Genomic DNA, 18,416 nt, shown 5'->3' on the forward strand with positions numbered 1-18,416 from the left:
GTTGTTGTGAATTGTAGAAGGTTAGATTCTTATTTCATACCATAACCTGTAAACGATCCGGTTTTAAGGGGTTATTTATCTATTACTTTATTTTATGTAAAGATTGTTTAGTGACACGAAATCTTGACCCCGGATTTGGGATGTTACAACAACTGCGCAATCCCACAACCTATGGCTTCGTACATCGCTAAGTGCAACGGGTGCATTGGAAGTCGGAGCCCGTACTCAAAAATGATCAACGGCACTCCGTGCATACCAAATTCCGGCATCACCCACATACGATCTTCAGGAGACGAGACCCATAACCTATATCCACCCTTTATATTGACCCACGACTCTAGCTTCTCCATATTTAATCGATGGTTAGAGAAATGGCCTATGTAATCCAGACTACTGCCACGGGGAAACTCAACCCGACCCAATTCCCCACTCTGACGAAGAACACTCTCTTTATACGCTAATGTTCGAGGGCTTATTGGCAGAGATACCTTTGACGCTAGCTCGACACCAGTAAAGAGATCTTCTTCATTCATAAAGTCGAATGATTTACAAGAATTTAGATTAGGAATCTCCAAATTATCTAAGTTAATGGCGGACTCCTCATCACCCTCTTCTAGGGGGCTTTTTTCAAGGTTCCTAAAGGGTTTATTTTAGAAGAAGATGAATCTAAATTGGCCATAGAAGTAGACACTTGAGCAAGAACGTGAATACTCAAAACCCGAGAATAGAGACGGAAATTAAAGAACTTAGCTTTACAAGAACCAAGATCAAACTAAAGAAGATATATCTACAAGATAGAGAACTTATTGTCGCACGGAAGAGCCTGGAGAGAAAGTAGATCCTCTTAAAAACACGGTAGCGCCTTGTGGTTAAGTGAGAAGGAAGGTGAAGAGACTCTCATATTTAAATTAATATATGCTGCACAATCACTTTAGTACACCTCCATTCGACCTGCATAAAAAATAATAAATAAATAATAATAATAATAATAATAATAATAAAATTAATCACATCATTCTTTCATTATTATTATTATGTATTTTTGTTTGTGCAGCTGTAATTAGGAATCGAAACAACAAATCTAAAGATATTACAACTATGTTCGCGCGGGACAAATGTAGAAGAAAGAGGAAGGAATATAGATAGGTGTTTGGTATATAAGTTTGTAATAAAAAGCACAATAGAGTCCCAATTGTAAAGAAAACAGCCCATTAAAGGCTCCCTATAAATAGAGACTAATTTCCCCACTTAAAGGGGGGTGGGGTTGGAAAAATAAGTATAAATAAAGAGTATTGTTACTCATATAAACATGTCTCATATTTAGGGTCATCATCCTCGAATTCTCACACATTTCTGATTCTCATATTTACTCTCACCACTTTAACATTCAGATCACTCTGACATAATAACTCTTAAACATCAAGTATTTATTTTTCGAATATTGTTTCTTGTTATTCTCCACCACCAGTTACTTACTATCACGTGGAAGGTGCTTGACGGCCACTATTTCGGGTAAGACATTGGTTACCAACAGTTACACCATATCTCCGTCAAAACATCAACGAATGAGGGGAATTTCGATGGAGTAGAGAAAGAAGTATTATCAGTATGCATCTGCACACCAAAGAGCTTATGGTCAAGGTCACCCTATGTGTATGCATCTGTGCGTCGAAGGGCTTACTTGTTTTAGTGCTAAATTACATTTAACAGTCAATCATCAAATTGGAAGAGTACAAACTAATACATCATATATTATTAGCAGGTGAATAAAATAGTTATAAAACTAACACATTATACATTTATTAGCAGGTGAATTATGCTCTGTGGAATGTAATTTGAAATGGAACATAGAATTGTAAACAAAATTTAAAGGCCACAGATAAGAAGGCATGGTAAAAAAGTGGAGACACAGACTGAGTGCATGGGAAATATTGAATACCACTAGTCTACAACCATTCCAATTTAATTGATGTACACTAAACAAGCGGGAAATACTTGACAGATTTTCTGGTCTCTCTGTTTTTTAAACGGTTATACACCTGCATGTTTATGTTCCAAATTGGTACAGAATATACTAAAACAGAATGGTTTTGTTCTGGTGCAACATTTATTGATCCCAGGTGAGATAATGCGATTTAATTGACCTTAGTGTATCTTCTGATCAACTTTTGCTGAATACGTTCAATAAATATCACAAATTGTATTGGCTTTGACGTTGTAAAAACAATGTATCCCGCGGACAATCCACATACCAGTCCACCACCATACCCTATTAGGATTATTTTCCAATCAACCCAATTATCCTCAGCAAATTTTCGTGTTGGAAGCTCCTCATCTCTGCATTTCTTTGTGAGAGGAACTCCACACAAGGCCAAGTTACCTAGGAATGAATCGTTACTGAAAGTGTTTAATTGTCTTCCTTGTGGAATTGCTCCAGAAAGATGGTTTTCCGAAAGGTTCAATGTTGAAAGGAATGTCAGGCTAGTCAATTGCCACGGAATTGTACCTGTCAATTGGTTTGAAGAGAAATCTAAAGACTCAAGAAGACTCATGTTTCCCAGCAAGGATGGTATATGTCCTGTAAGGCTATTATGAGAAAGGTTGAGCAGGCGGAGTGATCTAAGTTCTCCAATGATCTGTGGGATTGCGCCATTGAAGTTATTTGATAAATCTATACTTGTGTAAAATTGAGAATTTTTTCACTCCAAGCTCCACCCCTTTAACAATTAACAAAACAGAAGCTTCGTAGTATGAATCCTTGTTTGCTGTATTCACATAAAACTTTTCATCTGAATCCACCATAACTTTGAAATTGTTGAAAAATTTGATTGGCAGGTTTCCACATAATTGATTGTGAGAGAGATCCATGATTCGCAAATTAGGGAATAGATGTGCCATCTTGCTAACACTTAACTTACCATGAAGTCTATTCGATCGCAAAACAACGATTTGTAGCTCCGAAAGAGTACCTAACCACGGAGGAAAGGTGTCACTTATTTTGTTGTTTCCAATATCAAGAATATTTAACTGTTTGCAGTTAGCCAAGGCTAGGGGCATCGATCCTTCCATGTGATTGTTGTTCATGTTAAAAGTTGTTAGCTTGCATCTCTGTCTGAAGGTTGTCGGTATTGTCCCTTGAAATTGATTCTCATGTAGATCTAGTATAGAAAGATGACTGCTTAGATCTCCTAAACAATATGGAAGTGCACCACTTAACCTGTTACTTGACATAACAATAATCTCAAGGAATCTCGCTTTGCAAAGTGTTGGTTGTATCATCCCTTGAAATTGATTCTTACTAAGATTGATTACTGAGAGAGTTATGTTGAAGTCTCCTAAACAATGTGGAAGTGAACCGTTCAAGATGTTACTTGACAAATCAAGAACATCCAGAGATGTCGCTTTGCAAAGTGTTTCAGAAATTTTTCCTGTCAAAAATAAAATAAACTTGATAAATATATTAAAATTAGATCATGTATGAACATAAAGGGACCAAAATGACAATGAGAATTCATATTTTTAATATATTGACATTGTTCAAAACCGATAGATCCACTGCCAAATCTTAATTGCAGATACAAATAGATGTGAATAGAACTTAACCCCTTTTGTATTATCTTATATTCATCCTCTCATAACTAAGTTTTTTTTATCTATAAAAATGTTAAACTATATTAGTAATCAGTCTATATGTAAACTATAATAAGTTCAGAATGCAAACTGGTTAGAGTTTACAGTAAATGCCTTGAAAGGTTTACCTGAGAAGTTGTTCTTTGATAAATCAACATACTGCAAGTTGGGTATATTTTCCCAGAGGTCCTTCGGAATGCTGCCAGAAAACCGATTGGAATGAAGGTAAAGTAAAAACAAGCTGCTTAGATTAGAAATGGAACAAGGCAGCTCTCCATTCAATTGGTTGTTGTTGAGATCTAGAATTTCCAGCTGTGTTAAGTTCCCAATCACAGATGGAATAGTCCCACTAAGATTATTGTAGGCCAAATTTAAGGTTTCCAAATTTCTGAGGCTCCCAACTGTTTCTGGTATTGAACCTGCTAGATGGTTTCCTGACAGGTCTAAATTCTGAAGTTTTTCCAACTTTCTGATCTCTGCTGGAATCGGTCCCGTGAGATCATTTTCACCCACTGAGAGGTCGGTAATATATGTCATCGTACCAATTTCAGGAGGTATATTACGAATGAAAGTATTGTTTTGAATCTGCAATATTGTTATATTAGTCCAGATGCTGATGAAATGAGGTGAGAGCCCTCCTGAAAGATGATTATCTGATAGATAAAGTTCTGAGATCTGCGTAAGATTTAAAAAGGACAAAGGCATAGGCCCGCTAAGAGAATTCTCAGATAGATCCAAGAAATTGAGCTTGGTACACAATCCAAGCTCAGGAGGAATACTAGAGTTCAAATAGTTTCGATTAAGTTCAAGTGTTTCAAGCTCTGTAAGTTGACCTATAGAAGGAGGAATGTTTCCTGCAAATGAATTTTAAACGTAGTAAGAACTTGAAGTATGTACATAAATACGTCACATTGTATATGCTGAGAGAATATATACAGCTTTATTTAATTTAGGATTATGTAAAAGACCTAAGCTATCACGAATACACCCGGAAAACTTGTTTCTTCTTAGGGGAACTTTGTTTAACATGGAATGCGTTGAAATATAACCTGTAAATGGCCCTTCAAATAAATTATCAATAAGATTGCAGGATTTAAGATTAGACCAATAGGCAAAAACTGATTAAGGTATGGATTCTCTTAACATATTCATAATTTAATGACAAATCAAGAAACGTTAAGATCCTAGAAATAATTACAGAAGACGGAAATTCTGTAGCAAGTGACAAAACATGGGCTAGTTTGGTTCAACCAAGTAGTTAAATCCCAAGTCTGAGCTGTAGGTTCTAAAGTTGACTAATTTGAAGGAATCTTACCAATAAGATAGTCGTCGTAGAATTGCAAGAAGTGAAGTTGTGCTAGATTTCCAATTTCTACTGGTATACTATCTGATAAGTAATTGTAGCTCAAATCCAAGATAGTGAGGTTTGGAAATGAAGAGAAATTGAAGTGAGCAAGTGTTCCATTGATCCCTTGACCGGAAATGATGAGCATAGAAACAGTTCCTGCAGTATTGCAGGTAACGCCAGTCCAATTACAAAGGTTTATTAGATTGTTCAGGGACCAAGAATCGAGTGAAGAAGATGATAATAAACTTTTCTTCCATTTAACAAGAGCTTCTGCTTCAGTTCTTGGTGATGATGTTATATTTAACGGAAGTATAAAAAAAATAAGAACGTGAAAGGATACAAGAACAAGAGGCTTGTTGAATCTTCCCATGCTTGTTTACTTTGTTTAGCAAATAATTTCTATTAGATTATCTCAGGGCAATTTGTCCAGGGTTTTATTTAACAATGATCACAATTACTGTGGTGAGTCCACACACGTGAATACAAGGTCCAATTTTTCTCCACTTACTACTATCAATTCATCCACAAAATTTGCTTGATTGCTCAAAATGTCAAGTCAGGCTATTTTCCGTTGCCTTTTTCAATCGCTGGCTAATAATAAATTAAGCGGCAATGACTTCGCGTTATGCTTGTTGTTACTTTGTTAAGCACTCCTATCTAAAAGCAATCTATGTTGATTTTTCTAACTATTAGTCAAAAAAAATATTAAAATATATAAGAAACTAATGACAATTTGCTTTTTGTATCGACGAATCAGAAGATTTATGATAGTATTTTTATGATCATATATAAAATTATATCTAGAAGAATTAGGCAACTGCATGATCTAAACATTATTGAGAGCTAGTACCAAGGGCCTAGCTTGCTAACTCATCTGCAACCTGGTTACAATTTCTATTAACAAATGACAGACAACAAGTCTTCAAACTTGTAGCAATGTTCAAGGTAACTGCAGTTAGACTGCAAAGAGTCCATGCTGTTGAGACGCTATCCTATAAGAGAAGGATGTAAAGCATGTCATTATCAGAGTTGATTCATTGATTCCTGTAAAAGCTTTGGAGTACTTTTTAGAAAATACTTGCTATTAGATGTTGTCAGGAGAATTAATCCATGGTTTTTTAAACAATAATCAGAATTACTGTAGTCAGTCCGCACACATGAATACAGGCTCCAATTTTTCTCCCCTTGCTACTATCAATCCTTTCGCGAAATCTGCTTGATGGCTGAAAATGTCAAGGCAATCCTTTTTTCTTGCCTTTTTCTTTCTTTGGCTAATAATAAAACTGGCAGCAAGGACTTCACATTTTTCCAGTTTTCTCGTTCTTTTGCTCCTCATTCTATATGCTTGTTGCTACTTTGCTGAGCACTCTCCTAATTTATAAGCAATCTATTTCGATTTTTCAAATTATTGGTCAAAAAAATATGCAGCATGGATATATCTTATAATGTTTTTTTTTGAAAAATACCTCTTGTTAATATTACAATGATGGTTTGTAATGTGGTAGATTCATATTCTTACAATGATATTCAGATACTTGGAAATGCTCAGTATAAAAGTTGGACAGTCGAACACAACTAATGTTTATATTTTTTATGACCAAATATAAAACTATACTACCCCGTCCCATTTTATACGACTTGGTTTGACTTTCGTGTTTTTTAAGAAATTAATGCTTAACTCAAAAATAAGATAGTTGTATTATATGAATACGTGGTTGTGATAATCTTAAATGAATACCGGAAATGGGGCGGAGGGAGTATTAAGAAGAACTAGGCAACTAAAACGGAGGCAACAGGAACATCTGAATCATAAATCATTCTAAAGCTAGTACTAAGAGTTCAGCTTGCTAACTCATGTGCAACCTAATTACAATTTCGATCAATAAATGACCAACAGCAAGTCTCAAAACTTGAAGCGATGTGCAAGGTAACTGCAGTTAGGCTGAAGCGAGTTCTTGATGTTGAAACGTTATGAGAGAAGGGTGTAATGCATGTCAGTATCGGAGTTGATTCATTATTTCCTGTTAGAGCTTTGGTGGAAAATGCTTATATATTCATGTTGCACATATTAGGAGGTGAGCAAAATCGGCCAATCGGATTGGATATTTGGTTTTCTTAATCACAAAGACTCAGGAACCTTCTATATTCAGTAGAGGTTAAATGAACAAATATTTATTACATTTTCCAGATGAAATGATCAATAAATGTATACAAAAAAGAAAGAAACTTAAAGTAATAAACTAGGATAGAATGCTTGACATCTTCAGACTTGAACCTATTGTTTCCGAATCCAGTCAGAGGAAATGTACCCCAGATTTGATATGAAATCAGCGATACTTACGGTAGGTTGGGGTGTACATGCAGCGTTCTGCATAGTGGACAAGGTCTCGTGGTTGGGGAAGAAGTGATGCAATACCTGTTAAGAAATGAACGATGCTGTATGAACAAAAACATCGTCTGATGAAGGAGCTTATAAATGATATTTCTCTACAGTTATCAAGCCAATGGTCTGAATACATATGGCAACCCAATCAGCTAACTCACCAAGTTCATATGCCTTTGCAGCTACTTTGGCAGCAATATGGGCTGATATCTTTCTGATACTTGTGAAGGGTGGGTATATCAGTCCTTTCTCATAGTTCTCTTCTGTCACTTGAGAAGCCAAAGCTTCCGCTGTTGCACAGACGATAATGGTTGGAAATTTTGAGCAAGAATTTTAACCTTCCATACTTACAGACACAGTTTACAGTTCAAAAGATAAGTTTTTAGCATTACATGGATAGAAATGGAGTAGATATAGGTAGGATGATAATACTCTCAGAAACTCTTTTTTGTTGTTCTTTGTGGTCTCAAGTTAGAATTTTGGAACCGAGTTTAAGAGGAACTGCATCTGTAAATATTATTAGAGGGTGGTTCTTTATTTTAAACTATTGTGGGAGGATGGTAATATCAACAAATAGTCTAATTCTCATCAGTTTACACTATATAATTTATCAATTTATTTCCTTACTGTACTTACAGGCTGCCAGAAGCAAGTCATCATGTACGCGAATGGTACCAGACATGATTATGCCCAAACCAAATCCAGGAAATATGTAAGCATTATTTGCCTGTACGTAAGACGTGGAAAGCATGTTGTTATATATTTATAATATTTCTTAAGAAAAAATAGTACACCCCTCTGGTATTGTGGTCAACCTGGCCAGGAATGTGGAGTTTTCCATCATATTCGACAGGTTTAAATGGGCTTCCACTAGCAAAGATTGCACGGCCCTGCAGATTGTAAATTAGAAAAGTATAAAATGAATTTTGGTCCAGGAGGATAAGCGATAAGCTGTCAGTTGACTACATAAGCTAATCTTTTAGAAATTATTACTTGAAGTAGGCAAGGAGGATAAATATAGAGTAAAAGGTGCATTTTCTTACTTCTGACCATGTGTAAGCTTCTTCAGCAGTACACTCCGCTTGGGAAGTTGGGTTAGATAGAGCAAGAATAAGAGGTTTCTGCATGCCATTCATGGACATAGTCAAAATCTTTTTTTATACTTGTCCTATTAGCTTATATGTGTATCCTTGTCAGATCGAGAGAGAACCTCATTCAGAGATGCCATTTCCTCCACAATTTCCTTGGTAAAAGTTTTTCCAACGCCGGATGTTCCTATCAAGACTGTTGGTTTAACTGCCTGACCAATTGCGAATAGAAAAATGAGATGAAAGAAGGTAAAATGAAATGTCACATGCACACGCATAAAGGACCACACACACATAATGACATAAAAGAGGAGGAATGCCTTGACACATAATTCGTATGTAGCAGCTCATATAATGATTTGAGATTCACCTTGACAGCATCTAAGAGATTATCAACAAATTCATGCTCATGAGCAAAAGGCTTCTTGAAGTGTTGAAGAGACTCCATGCGCGAACTAACAATAAGCCCCTGTCATAAAAATCTTACATACATGATGCAACAGAACCGAAAAGATATAGTTTACTAGAAAGAGTGACATTCAGATCCTGGAAATACTTTGGAGTCCACGAGCCAGATCTTCTTGCGATTTTCTTCTATCGGGCTATCTGTCTGTGAAAGAAAACATGCTTAGTAAAAAATAAATTAATGTTTACTTAGAAACACAAATTATAAAAAGATATAAATGTAAGTTCGTACCCTTTTGGATATTTCGAGTGCTATGAGCTCTGCTATACCAGTGCCCGCCTTAACATGACGAAAGCAAATACAGAATGAGACAAACAGCAGGCAATATTTTTAGACTTTTTCTATAAGGGAATCCTATACGTAAGATTTTAAGTGCTTATATGCTGAACATAAGCTAAGTCGGGCATATCTCTTATCCATACTTGTATTCACAAATGTTATAGGTATACTATTTCTGGAAGAAGGAAAAAAAGAGATTAGCTTGAGGCTGTAACTTAATGTACAAGTTTAGAAAATGGTGCAAGAGCGCAAGTAAAGACAGCTCCTCGGGAGAACTGCAGTGGAAGCTCACCTCTCCGGCTCCCAGGAATAAGAAGGTATGGTCAGCCAAGGTGCAGCCATGTACTTTCAAAGATGCTATAAGCCCTGCTAGAACCACAGATGCTGTTCCCTGTGACAGAGAAGAAAGAGAATGAAGATAAAATTGCAAAATCAACGAGACACTACACAGTAATAATATTACCTGAATATCATCATTAAACACAAGATGAGTTGTGCGATATCTTGCCAAGAGTTCAAAAGCATTGTGGTTCGCAAAATCTTCAAACTGAATATTATTTTTGATGTAATTAGAGAATACGGGATTAAATAAAGCATTTGACACTAAGAATCCACCATTTATGAAATGTACGGTGCTGTAAACATACTTGCACCAGGATTTTCTCTCCATAGTTCTGCTTTACTGCTGACATGAATTCCTCCAGCATCTCGGCATACTCCTATATTACAGAAATGAATAGCAACTCAGACTAAAAGAAAAACATTTTTGACATTAATTTCTCTCTTATTTACTACACAGGACAAAAAATTAAAAGCATTTAGACCTCTCCGGTTGCCCTATTTTGCTTGAGCCCTATATAGAATTCGTCATCCAGCAACTTCTGATTGTTTGTGCCGACATCAATGGTTATCGGTAAGCACTGGAGTAAATAAGAAAAAAATAGTTAGTTTAATACCCAGTATGGAAAAGTTTTAGCCATAATCTAACTTGTAGGTTTTGCTGAAACCTAAATTGTGTAAATCCATGTTAAATACCCAGTATGGAATTAGATTATAATCAACTGGTCCAACTGCAACAACTTTGGTCAGTATAACTGAACACAAGCTCCTTATACCAACTGGTGTATTTAAACTTAAGGCATTGATCAAGGAGAAGTTAATTAGTGGTCTCATTTATGTACAATTTTTCTATACAGTAAAGAAGCTTGGTGAGATCTTCACAAAGGGTCATAGCAAATAATATGTAGCAGAATACATCATTGCAGGAATAGGTTTCGAATAGCATATAAAATATATATTCAGAACTTAATATCATAGATCTACATGTATTAGAAGGTGTTGTTTTTTTTATATAGAGCTTAATTTGAATAAAGCCTCAAGAGCATTGATGGTGATGAGAACTGAAATTGCTTCTCATTCACTACAATTTTTATTTCTTCTCTCAATTAAACCATCAAACTAACAAAAAGGATAAAGAAACAAGTCCAAAATCCTAGAATTGTACACTAACTTACTGCAGAAGGGCGAACTCCTCCAAGTGCTGTATACAAAGAAAGTTTGCCAACAGGAATACCCATGCCCTGCAAAATTATCAACTTCTTATATATTGTTGTTCTAATTTTAATTTGATGAATGTGACATTCTATCCTATCAAGTATCCTATGCTTGCTTCCTAATGTTTGTACTGCAACAAAATATATGCATAACACTCAATACTAAACAAGTCATGATGGTACATATACCTGACAGCCTAAGTCTCCAAGTCCTAATATACGTTCACCATCAGTGACGACAATTACTTGAATACTTTTCACAGGCCAATTTTTCAACACTTCAAGGATTCTTCCCCTGAAAATCCAGTAGTCAGTATAGCATAATTCATGTCAGTGGATCATCCATGAACATCCCAAGAGAAAGAGCATACACTTGGAGAAATTGAGAATAAAAAAAAATAACTAGTCAATCAGATGTACTCACTTCTCCTTCAAACTAATGTATAGACCCTGGGGACGCCTGAAAATGCTCCCATATTTCTGACAAGCTTCACCAACTACTGGAGTGTACACAACTGGAAGAAGCTCCTCAACATTATCTATTAGAAGTTTGTAAAACAACCTTTCGTTTCTTTCCTGGGCAGGAGATGAAGTAAATATACTTCAGATTATTAATACGCATCATGAGATATATTTCACAGTAAATCGATCTAAGCAAGTTAAATATTAGTTTGTGGTTCCATGGTTAAAATACCTGCAGGTCCATCATGGCCATGTATCTGTGCAGTGGAACATCATAATTCTGAAGAATAGTCATTAGTTTTTTCTCCTGAAAGCGAAAATCATGAAAAGGCCAGTCAAGACAACTGGTACAGGTAAAAACAAAAGCAATATAGAGGAAAAGAAACGGGTACTTGAAAATGATCGAAGAACTCAGGAGGTTACCTGATGTTCCTGGGACATGATTACTGGGGGTAAGAGGCCACGCAAAAAGAAGGCATCTCTTTCTTCCTCAGAGAAGCAAGTCCCTTTGTTGTAACGAGGATCACGCAACAATGTATGACCACTGTTATCCAAGACGTACATCTTAGGAGCAGATTACCCTTTATTACTTGGAGCTATAAGCAATTTATCCATAAATCGAAGAGGGGGTTACTACAATAGGCACACTTCAGAGTTCAGCCTAAAAATTTATCTTTGTTATTATGGAAGTCTCTACCAAAATATTCTCAGTGCGTTGCTAGTAATTCTTGGTTACATCGTGTTATGAAATTATAAGAATGCTAATGCTCAGTAGCTGAGTTCTGCGTTTACACTTGCTGCAAAAAACACTTCATCCCGGGATATTCAAGATCTGGTGCTAATGAAATAACATAAAGCATATTGATATTTTATGTCTTACCATGTAAACACACCTCATCCTAGTATAGTCCATGTTAGAAACTTTTTAAACTTATATATCAATTACTTGAAATTTTAGATTTGGATGGTATATATCGAAAATATTAATAAGATTAGTCCTAACTGAGCTCTCAACGGGCGTTGCATGATGTAAATGATGAGACAACAGTAAGTGTAGTAGAGGTGCACATATGAAAAATACCTAGCAACAGAGACGGCCCAGGGGGTGACAAGCTGTTCTTCAGTAGCTTTATCCTCACCATACATGTCCAGAACTCCCCCAGAAACACCAGACTTATCCTCCAACTCAAGGACTTCATCACCAGCCTCCGCCATCACAACTCTCTACAAATCAAATGTAGGCCAAATATAAATAAAATGCTGAACCAAACAATAAACAAACACAATGCAGCTGTTTTCCCCTCTCTAGAATCAACAACAAAAAAGAACTAGAATGCCAACCTTGTATTGTAACAAATGATGATACTATGAAAATCTACAACTTTTCTCAATGTCCGAGAAACATTAAGACCACAACGTGCAGTTAGGGCCTGTTAAGCAGGACCAGAGCGAAAGTAACGTGTACTAAAAATGTAGGAGAGGGAGAGTAGGGAATTCATGGTGTTGTTTTAGAGAGAGAACACTACTCAACAGTGTAAAAGTGGAAATGGTAAAAGAAGTGCTTCTTTTTCAGTTTTTGTGTACTTTCTTTCCAAGAGTAACTAATTTTTTTTTAGTAACGATCAAAAAGAAAAAAAAAACACTTTTTTTTAAACAAGTTCCATTTCAATATTTTCGCCTTTTTTTTATAGATGGGTACCCATTTTCACACCCGCTATCTAAAAAAAATATTTTTTTAATATTTTGTGTAAATATTTATTTCTCAAAAAATAATTTTTTTATTGAAATAACTAGATCGAGAATGGGTATTTCGTCATATATCCGGTCTAAAAAAACGTATTTTATATAACAGTTTCTGACCTGTTCTCAAAAAGCGTATTTCAATTTTAAAAAATTTAAAAATTAGGTTAAATACCCAAAATGAGATACCTATTCAAATACTTGAGAAAACGCGACAATATCTCAAATTTGGTATTTGGATCACTAATTTCAAAAAATGTATTTTTTTTAAATTGAAAGGCATATGTCATAGCCTACTCGTTTATTCGAGTATTTAACTCAACTCAAATAAGAATGTAATAAGTAAATAGTGGATCTATCATCAGAGAGATCTCACAAAGTAACATCTGTCAAAGAATAAAGAAACATTGTTCATCTGCAGACTTGAAGATTCACTGGAAGAAGTTCAAGAATTTGATCATGCCTCAGTGATATAAATCAAGATCGTGGATTTAATCAAGTGACAGAGATCTCGTCAGGGTATCATTTATTACAAGGATTCAATCAGAATATCAAAGTCAAGACATGAAGAAACGTCACGGAAGTTAGTCACTCATGAACCAGACAGTACATCGAGTGTCAGCATTGAAGTGGCGGAATTGATTCATAAGTCTCAGTGACTTTCAGAAGATTGTCAGAAGAATGGATGCTGCTCAGCGTTAGTATTAATTCTCTATTAATTAATTAAGTCATATAATTTAATTAAGAAAATAAATTATATCTGCAAAGATTAATTTATTGATTAATTGAATTAAATTGATTAATTAATTTAGAATTAATATTAAGGATTTACAAGATTTTAATTGGTTTAAAATCTGCTTAAATTCAGCAAGACAATTCATTTGAACTAGTATGACAATCGGTATGACAATTGATAGTCATACCGAAAGTCATGCCAATACATTTAATTGTCTTATTAGAATTTCTGTTTAGATTAAAATCTGTTATTAATTCAGCAAGACAATTTATTTGAACTAATATGACAATCGGTATGACAATCAATAGTCATACCGAAAGTCTTGCTAGCTCATTTTAATTGTCTTGCTAGTTGTAAACTTTGTCATACCGAAAGTCTTGCTGGCCAAAGAGATTGTCATGCCAGTACATGTTTACATTCGGCTGTTTGATAAAAAGGAGCAGAAGTCTATTATTTCACTATCGAAAAAACAGAACACAAACTCAAGAACAAAAGAAAAAGGAGCAGAAAAATATTTCATCTCATCTGCAACTTCAAGATCAATTTCTAGATTGTAAAGTTAAATCCAATCAACTAGAAATACTTATCTTGTTCTTGTGTATCAATCTAGCGGATTAAAATCCCTAGAACTTAATCTCAAATCGCATTTAGCATTTGATCTTTTAATTACAAAAATAGAAAAAGTTCATGTCGAATTTATTCTAGATTTGTAATAATTGATTTGAGATTAATCCCTTGTAATCGATACCGTAGTTGTAACACCTTTCAAGTTTAATAAAAGTTTTATTTAACTTGAATTTTGTTTCACTATTTTATTCCGCATTTTATTCGACTAAACGGTATTGTTTGCATTCAACCCCCCCTTCTACAAACAAATTGGGACCTAACAATTGGTATCAGAGCCTTCTGATTAACGTACAAATCTAGATCCTAGACTTTTGTGTTTCTTTCACTTCTTGAATTTTTTATTCACTCAAAAAATTCATAATGACTACACAAAAAGTTGGAACCGTTAAAATTCCACTTTTCGATAAAGAAAATTATGTTATGTGGAAGAAGAAGATGCTACTGTTTTTACAGGTTGCTAATCCCAAATATTTGCAAGTGTTGAAGAAGGGTCCAAAAATTCCTATGGTTATGGAACCAGAGGTAATAGAAAATGATGTGGTGATCACCAAAGCGAGAACTTATGTGAAGGATCCTGAGGACTTCTCTCCTGCTGAAATAGAAGAAGCTTCCCTGGATGCTAGCCTTCAATTAATCTTAGTAGATTCCCTTAATCCCCTGATGAATAAACATGTGATGAATTGTAAAGATTCCAAACATATCTGGGAAACTATTGAGATTATTAATGAAGGCACAGAGGAAGTTAGGGAGAACAAACTAAAAATCCTAACCTCTGAGTATGAATACTTTAAATCCAATCCAGGAGAAGGAATCACTAAAGTGTTTGAGAGGTACAATGCATTGATCAACAACCTGAACATTAATGGTAAATACTATTCCATCAGGGAGGTCAACAAAAAGTTCCTTTTAACACTGCCAACTCATCTCGAACATAGAATCACTGCCATAAGAGAAGCAAGAGATCTGAGTGAGATTTCTTTGGAAAGGCTCTATGGTGTGTTAAAGACTTATGAGTTGGAGCAGATTCAGCAGAAGGAAGTTTACGGGAAAGGAAGAGTGGTCAGCACGTCTACTGCTCTAGTAGCTGATGAACAACAACAACAACCACAATATCAACAACAATCTCAACAGTCAGAAAGAATGGTACAGTCTTCCAAGGTTGAAGATAATGTGATAGTAGCAGAATTTGATTCTCCTACTACAAATCAATCAGGAGATGATTATTATTCCTTGGAAGAACTGGAGCAATTGGAGGATGAGTCAATGGCCCTGATTGTCAAGAGATTCTCAAATGTCAGATTCAAAAGGAATCCCAAGTTCAAGTACAAGTCCAACTACAACAGATTCCAGAAAGGTGGATCTTCATCCTCTAACACCAGCAGTGGTGGGTATAAAACAGGGATGGTTGATCGAAGCACCATTCGATGCTTCAACTGCAATGAGTTGGGACACTTTGCCACAGAATGCAGGAAGCCAAAACAAGCAAGGAAGAACTCTTACGATTCTAATCAAAAGAGTAAATCTGAAAGGGCTTACCTGGCAAAGGGAAGAAGCTGGGATGATACTGACAGTGAAGATGAAGAAGTTGGGAATCTTGCTCTCATGGCTAGTGATGCAAACACCTCATCGTCAAGAAAAGAGGTAAAATTTACTGATGCTGAATTAGTTTATCATCTAGGAGGTTCCTTAGATTGTGCTCGTCGTGATAATGAATTGTTAAATCAACAAATCAAAGACCTTAAGAAAGAGGTCAATGAATTAAGACTTGTGCACATTAATCAAGATAAACTAAAAGAACAAGTATCTTTTCTAGAGAATAGAGTTGACTGTTATAGACAACTCGAAACTATTCTCAAAGACAAGATCACCGGTCTTGAGGCTAAGGTTAAAGCTTACTTTAATTCTTGTTCGAAGTCCAAAGAGTTTTACAATAAGCAAGCTGTTAATCAAACACATGGAATAGGTTATGATTACAATGCTGCTATTGGAAAATTAGGCATAAACTCCCCTCCTCATGTATATGCTAAAGGCAGGGAAGTACCACATGTGCTTAAGGGTGTTGATGAACCCCTCTATAAAGAATCAATTGCTGAACCATTTGATGAGACCTCCTTTATTATTCAAGAAGAAATCCGTGCTGAAGATAATGCTAATGGGAAAGCTGTCTCCAAGTCAAGTGTGTCAAAAGTTCCAGTCAAGGTTGTGAAAGCAACTGAGACTAACTCAGACACACATGAGTTGGATAACACAAATGCCATGTCTACCATGCATAAGTTGCCTATTGTTAATCGTTCTCATAAAGCATGTGGTGTTCCTGATTGTATGTCTTGTGCTTTTAATCTGTTGTTTGCTTATTTTAATGGTAAGCATGTTTCTAATGATAAGACTACTCCTCGTCAGCATGTGAATAATAGAAAGCATGATAGGTCTAAGACTGCTAGTCCTCCTAAAGCTAGAAAAGAGACATTTGTGCCTAAGCCTAAACAGAAATTTGTCAAGGCTGTTCACAAGGTCAAATGTTCAGTCATTGAGAACGTTGAGAATATTGAAATTAAGAATGTTGTTTTGCCTGATAAAGGCCAATTTTACAAGTATGCCGGACCCAGCCAAGCTTGGGTTCCGAAGAAGGTCTAATCCATTTGTATTGCAGGGCATTAAACAGGTACAACCGGTAGTGTGGATTCTTGACAGCGGATCGTCAAGACATATGACCGGAGATAGAGCCCTGCTATCAAATGTGGTTGAGAAAGCTGGCCCAGTGGTTACCTTTGGAGATAACAGCAAAGGTTTAACGGAGGGATATGGCTGTTTGCTAGCTGGAAATGTTATCATTGAAAATGTATATGTTGTGCAAGGACTTGAACACAATCTGCTTAGCATTAGTCAGTTCTGTGACAACGGCTACAATGTTTTATTCGACAAGCTGAAGTGTCAGATTCTGCACAAGAAAAGTGAAAAACCCTCCTTAATGGGAATCCGGAAAGGAAATCTGTTCGTAGCTGACATGAACTCTGGAAGCAATCTTGAAGTCAATTGTTTCTATGCAAAGGCATCGTCAGATGAGAGTTGGCTATGGCACAAGAGACTTTCTCATCTCAATTTCAAAACAATGAATTCTCTTGTCAAAAGAGAATTGGTAAGAGGTCTGCCTCAGCTGGAATTCTCTCCAGAAGGACTATGTGAGGCTTGCCAGAAAGGAAAGTCAAAGAAAGCAAGTCACAAAGGCACTGACACATCTTCCATAACTGGTGTTCTGCAATTATTGCACATGGATTTATTTGGTCCAGTTAATATCCTTTCTATGTCAAAGAAGTGTTACTGTCTTGTGATAGTTGATGACTATTCCAAGTATACGTGGGTTTTATTTCTTCACTCTAAGGATGAAACACCACAAGTTGTGATTGATCATATCAAGATGATTGAGTTAGATTCTAACGTCCCTGTTAGAGCAATAAGGTCAGATAATGGGACAGAATTCAAGAATGCACTTCTCAATGGATTCTGTACAGACAAAGGGATTACCAGACAATTTTCAGCTCCTAGAACCCCTCAGCAAAATGGAGTGGTAGAAAGGAAGAATCGTACATTGATTGAAGCTGCAAGAACGATGTTAAGTGAATCAGGTCTTCCAATGTACTTTTGGGCTGAAGCTGTCAATACTGCATGTTATACTCAGAATCGAACTCTAATCAACAAAGACTTCATTAAAACTCCTTATGAGATTTTGAATGAACAGAAACCTTCTATCAAATACTTTCATGTATTTGGTGCCAGATGTTTCGTGCTCAAGGATGGAGATGATCGTCGTGGTAAGTTCGAGGCAAAGGCATATGAGGGTATTTTTGTTGGATATGGAAGAAGATCATATAGAGTGTATATCATTGATCAACACAAAGTAACTGAAAGTGTCAATGTTACATTTGATGACACTAAACTCCCTAGTATCCAAACTGAAGATCCTTCTGAGAAACTGAAGTTTGATGATACGTCAGATTCAGAATCAGAACATGGTCAAGTACCTGAGGTTGTTGCTGGTGAAGAACCTGTTAATCCTGATGATACTCAAGGTAATAGTGATGGAAACTTTGGCAACAATGGAGATAC

At 35.9% G+C, this 18,416-nt stretch overlaps 1 protein-coding gene across 1 annotated transcript; it reads right to left on the reverse strand.

The window, feature by feature from the left end:
* Positions 1-7,116: 7,116 nt before the first annotated feature.
* On the reverse strand, positions 7,117-12,669 carry LOC141671869 (NADP-dependent malic enzyme-like). Its single transcript, XM_074478290.1, has 20 exons — positions 12,551-12,669; positions 12,291-12,433; positions 11,633-11,753; positions 11,442-11,516; positions 11,172-11,323; positions 10,937-11,042; positions 10,709-10,774; positions 10,019-10,114; positions 9,842-9,913; positions 9,658-9,741; positions 9,487-9,585; positions 9,147-9,194; positions 9,006-9,059; positions 8,820-8,918; positions 8,572-8,661; positions 8,405-8,482; positions 8,177-8,251; positions 7,998-8,088; positions 7,523-7,651; positions 7,117-7,394 (listed from the first exon to the last, which is right to left on the reverse strand). The coding sequence occupies exons 2-20, from the start codon at positions 12,422-12,424 to the stop codon at positions 7,306-7,308; spliced, it is 1,758 nt and encodes a 585-aa protein (XP_074334391.1). The 5' UTR covers positions 12,425-12,433; positions 12,551-12,669; the 3' UTR covers positions 7,117-7,305.
* Positions 12,670-18,416: the final 5,747 nt, after the last annotated feature.

The sequence above is a fragment of the Apium graveolens genome, chromosome 7 (genome assembly GCF_009905375.1).
Source record: "Apium graveolens cultivar Ventura chromosome 7, ASM990537v1, whole genome shotgun sequence".
Lineage (NCBI taxonomy): Eukaryota > Viridiplantae > Streptophyta > Magnoliopsida > Apiales > Apiaceae > Apium > Apium graveolens.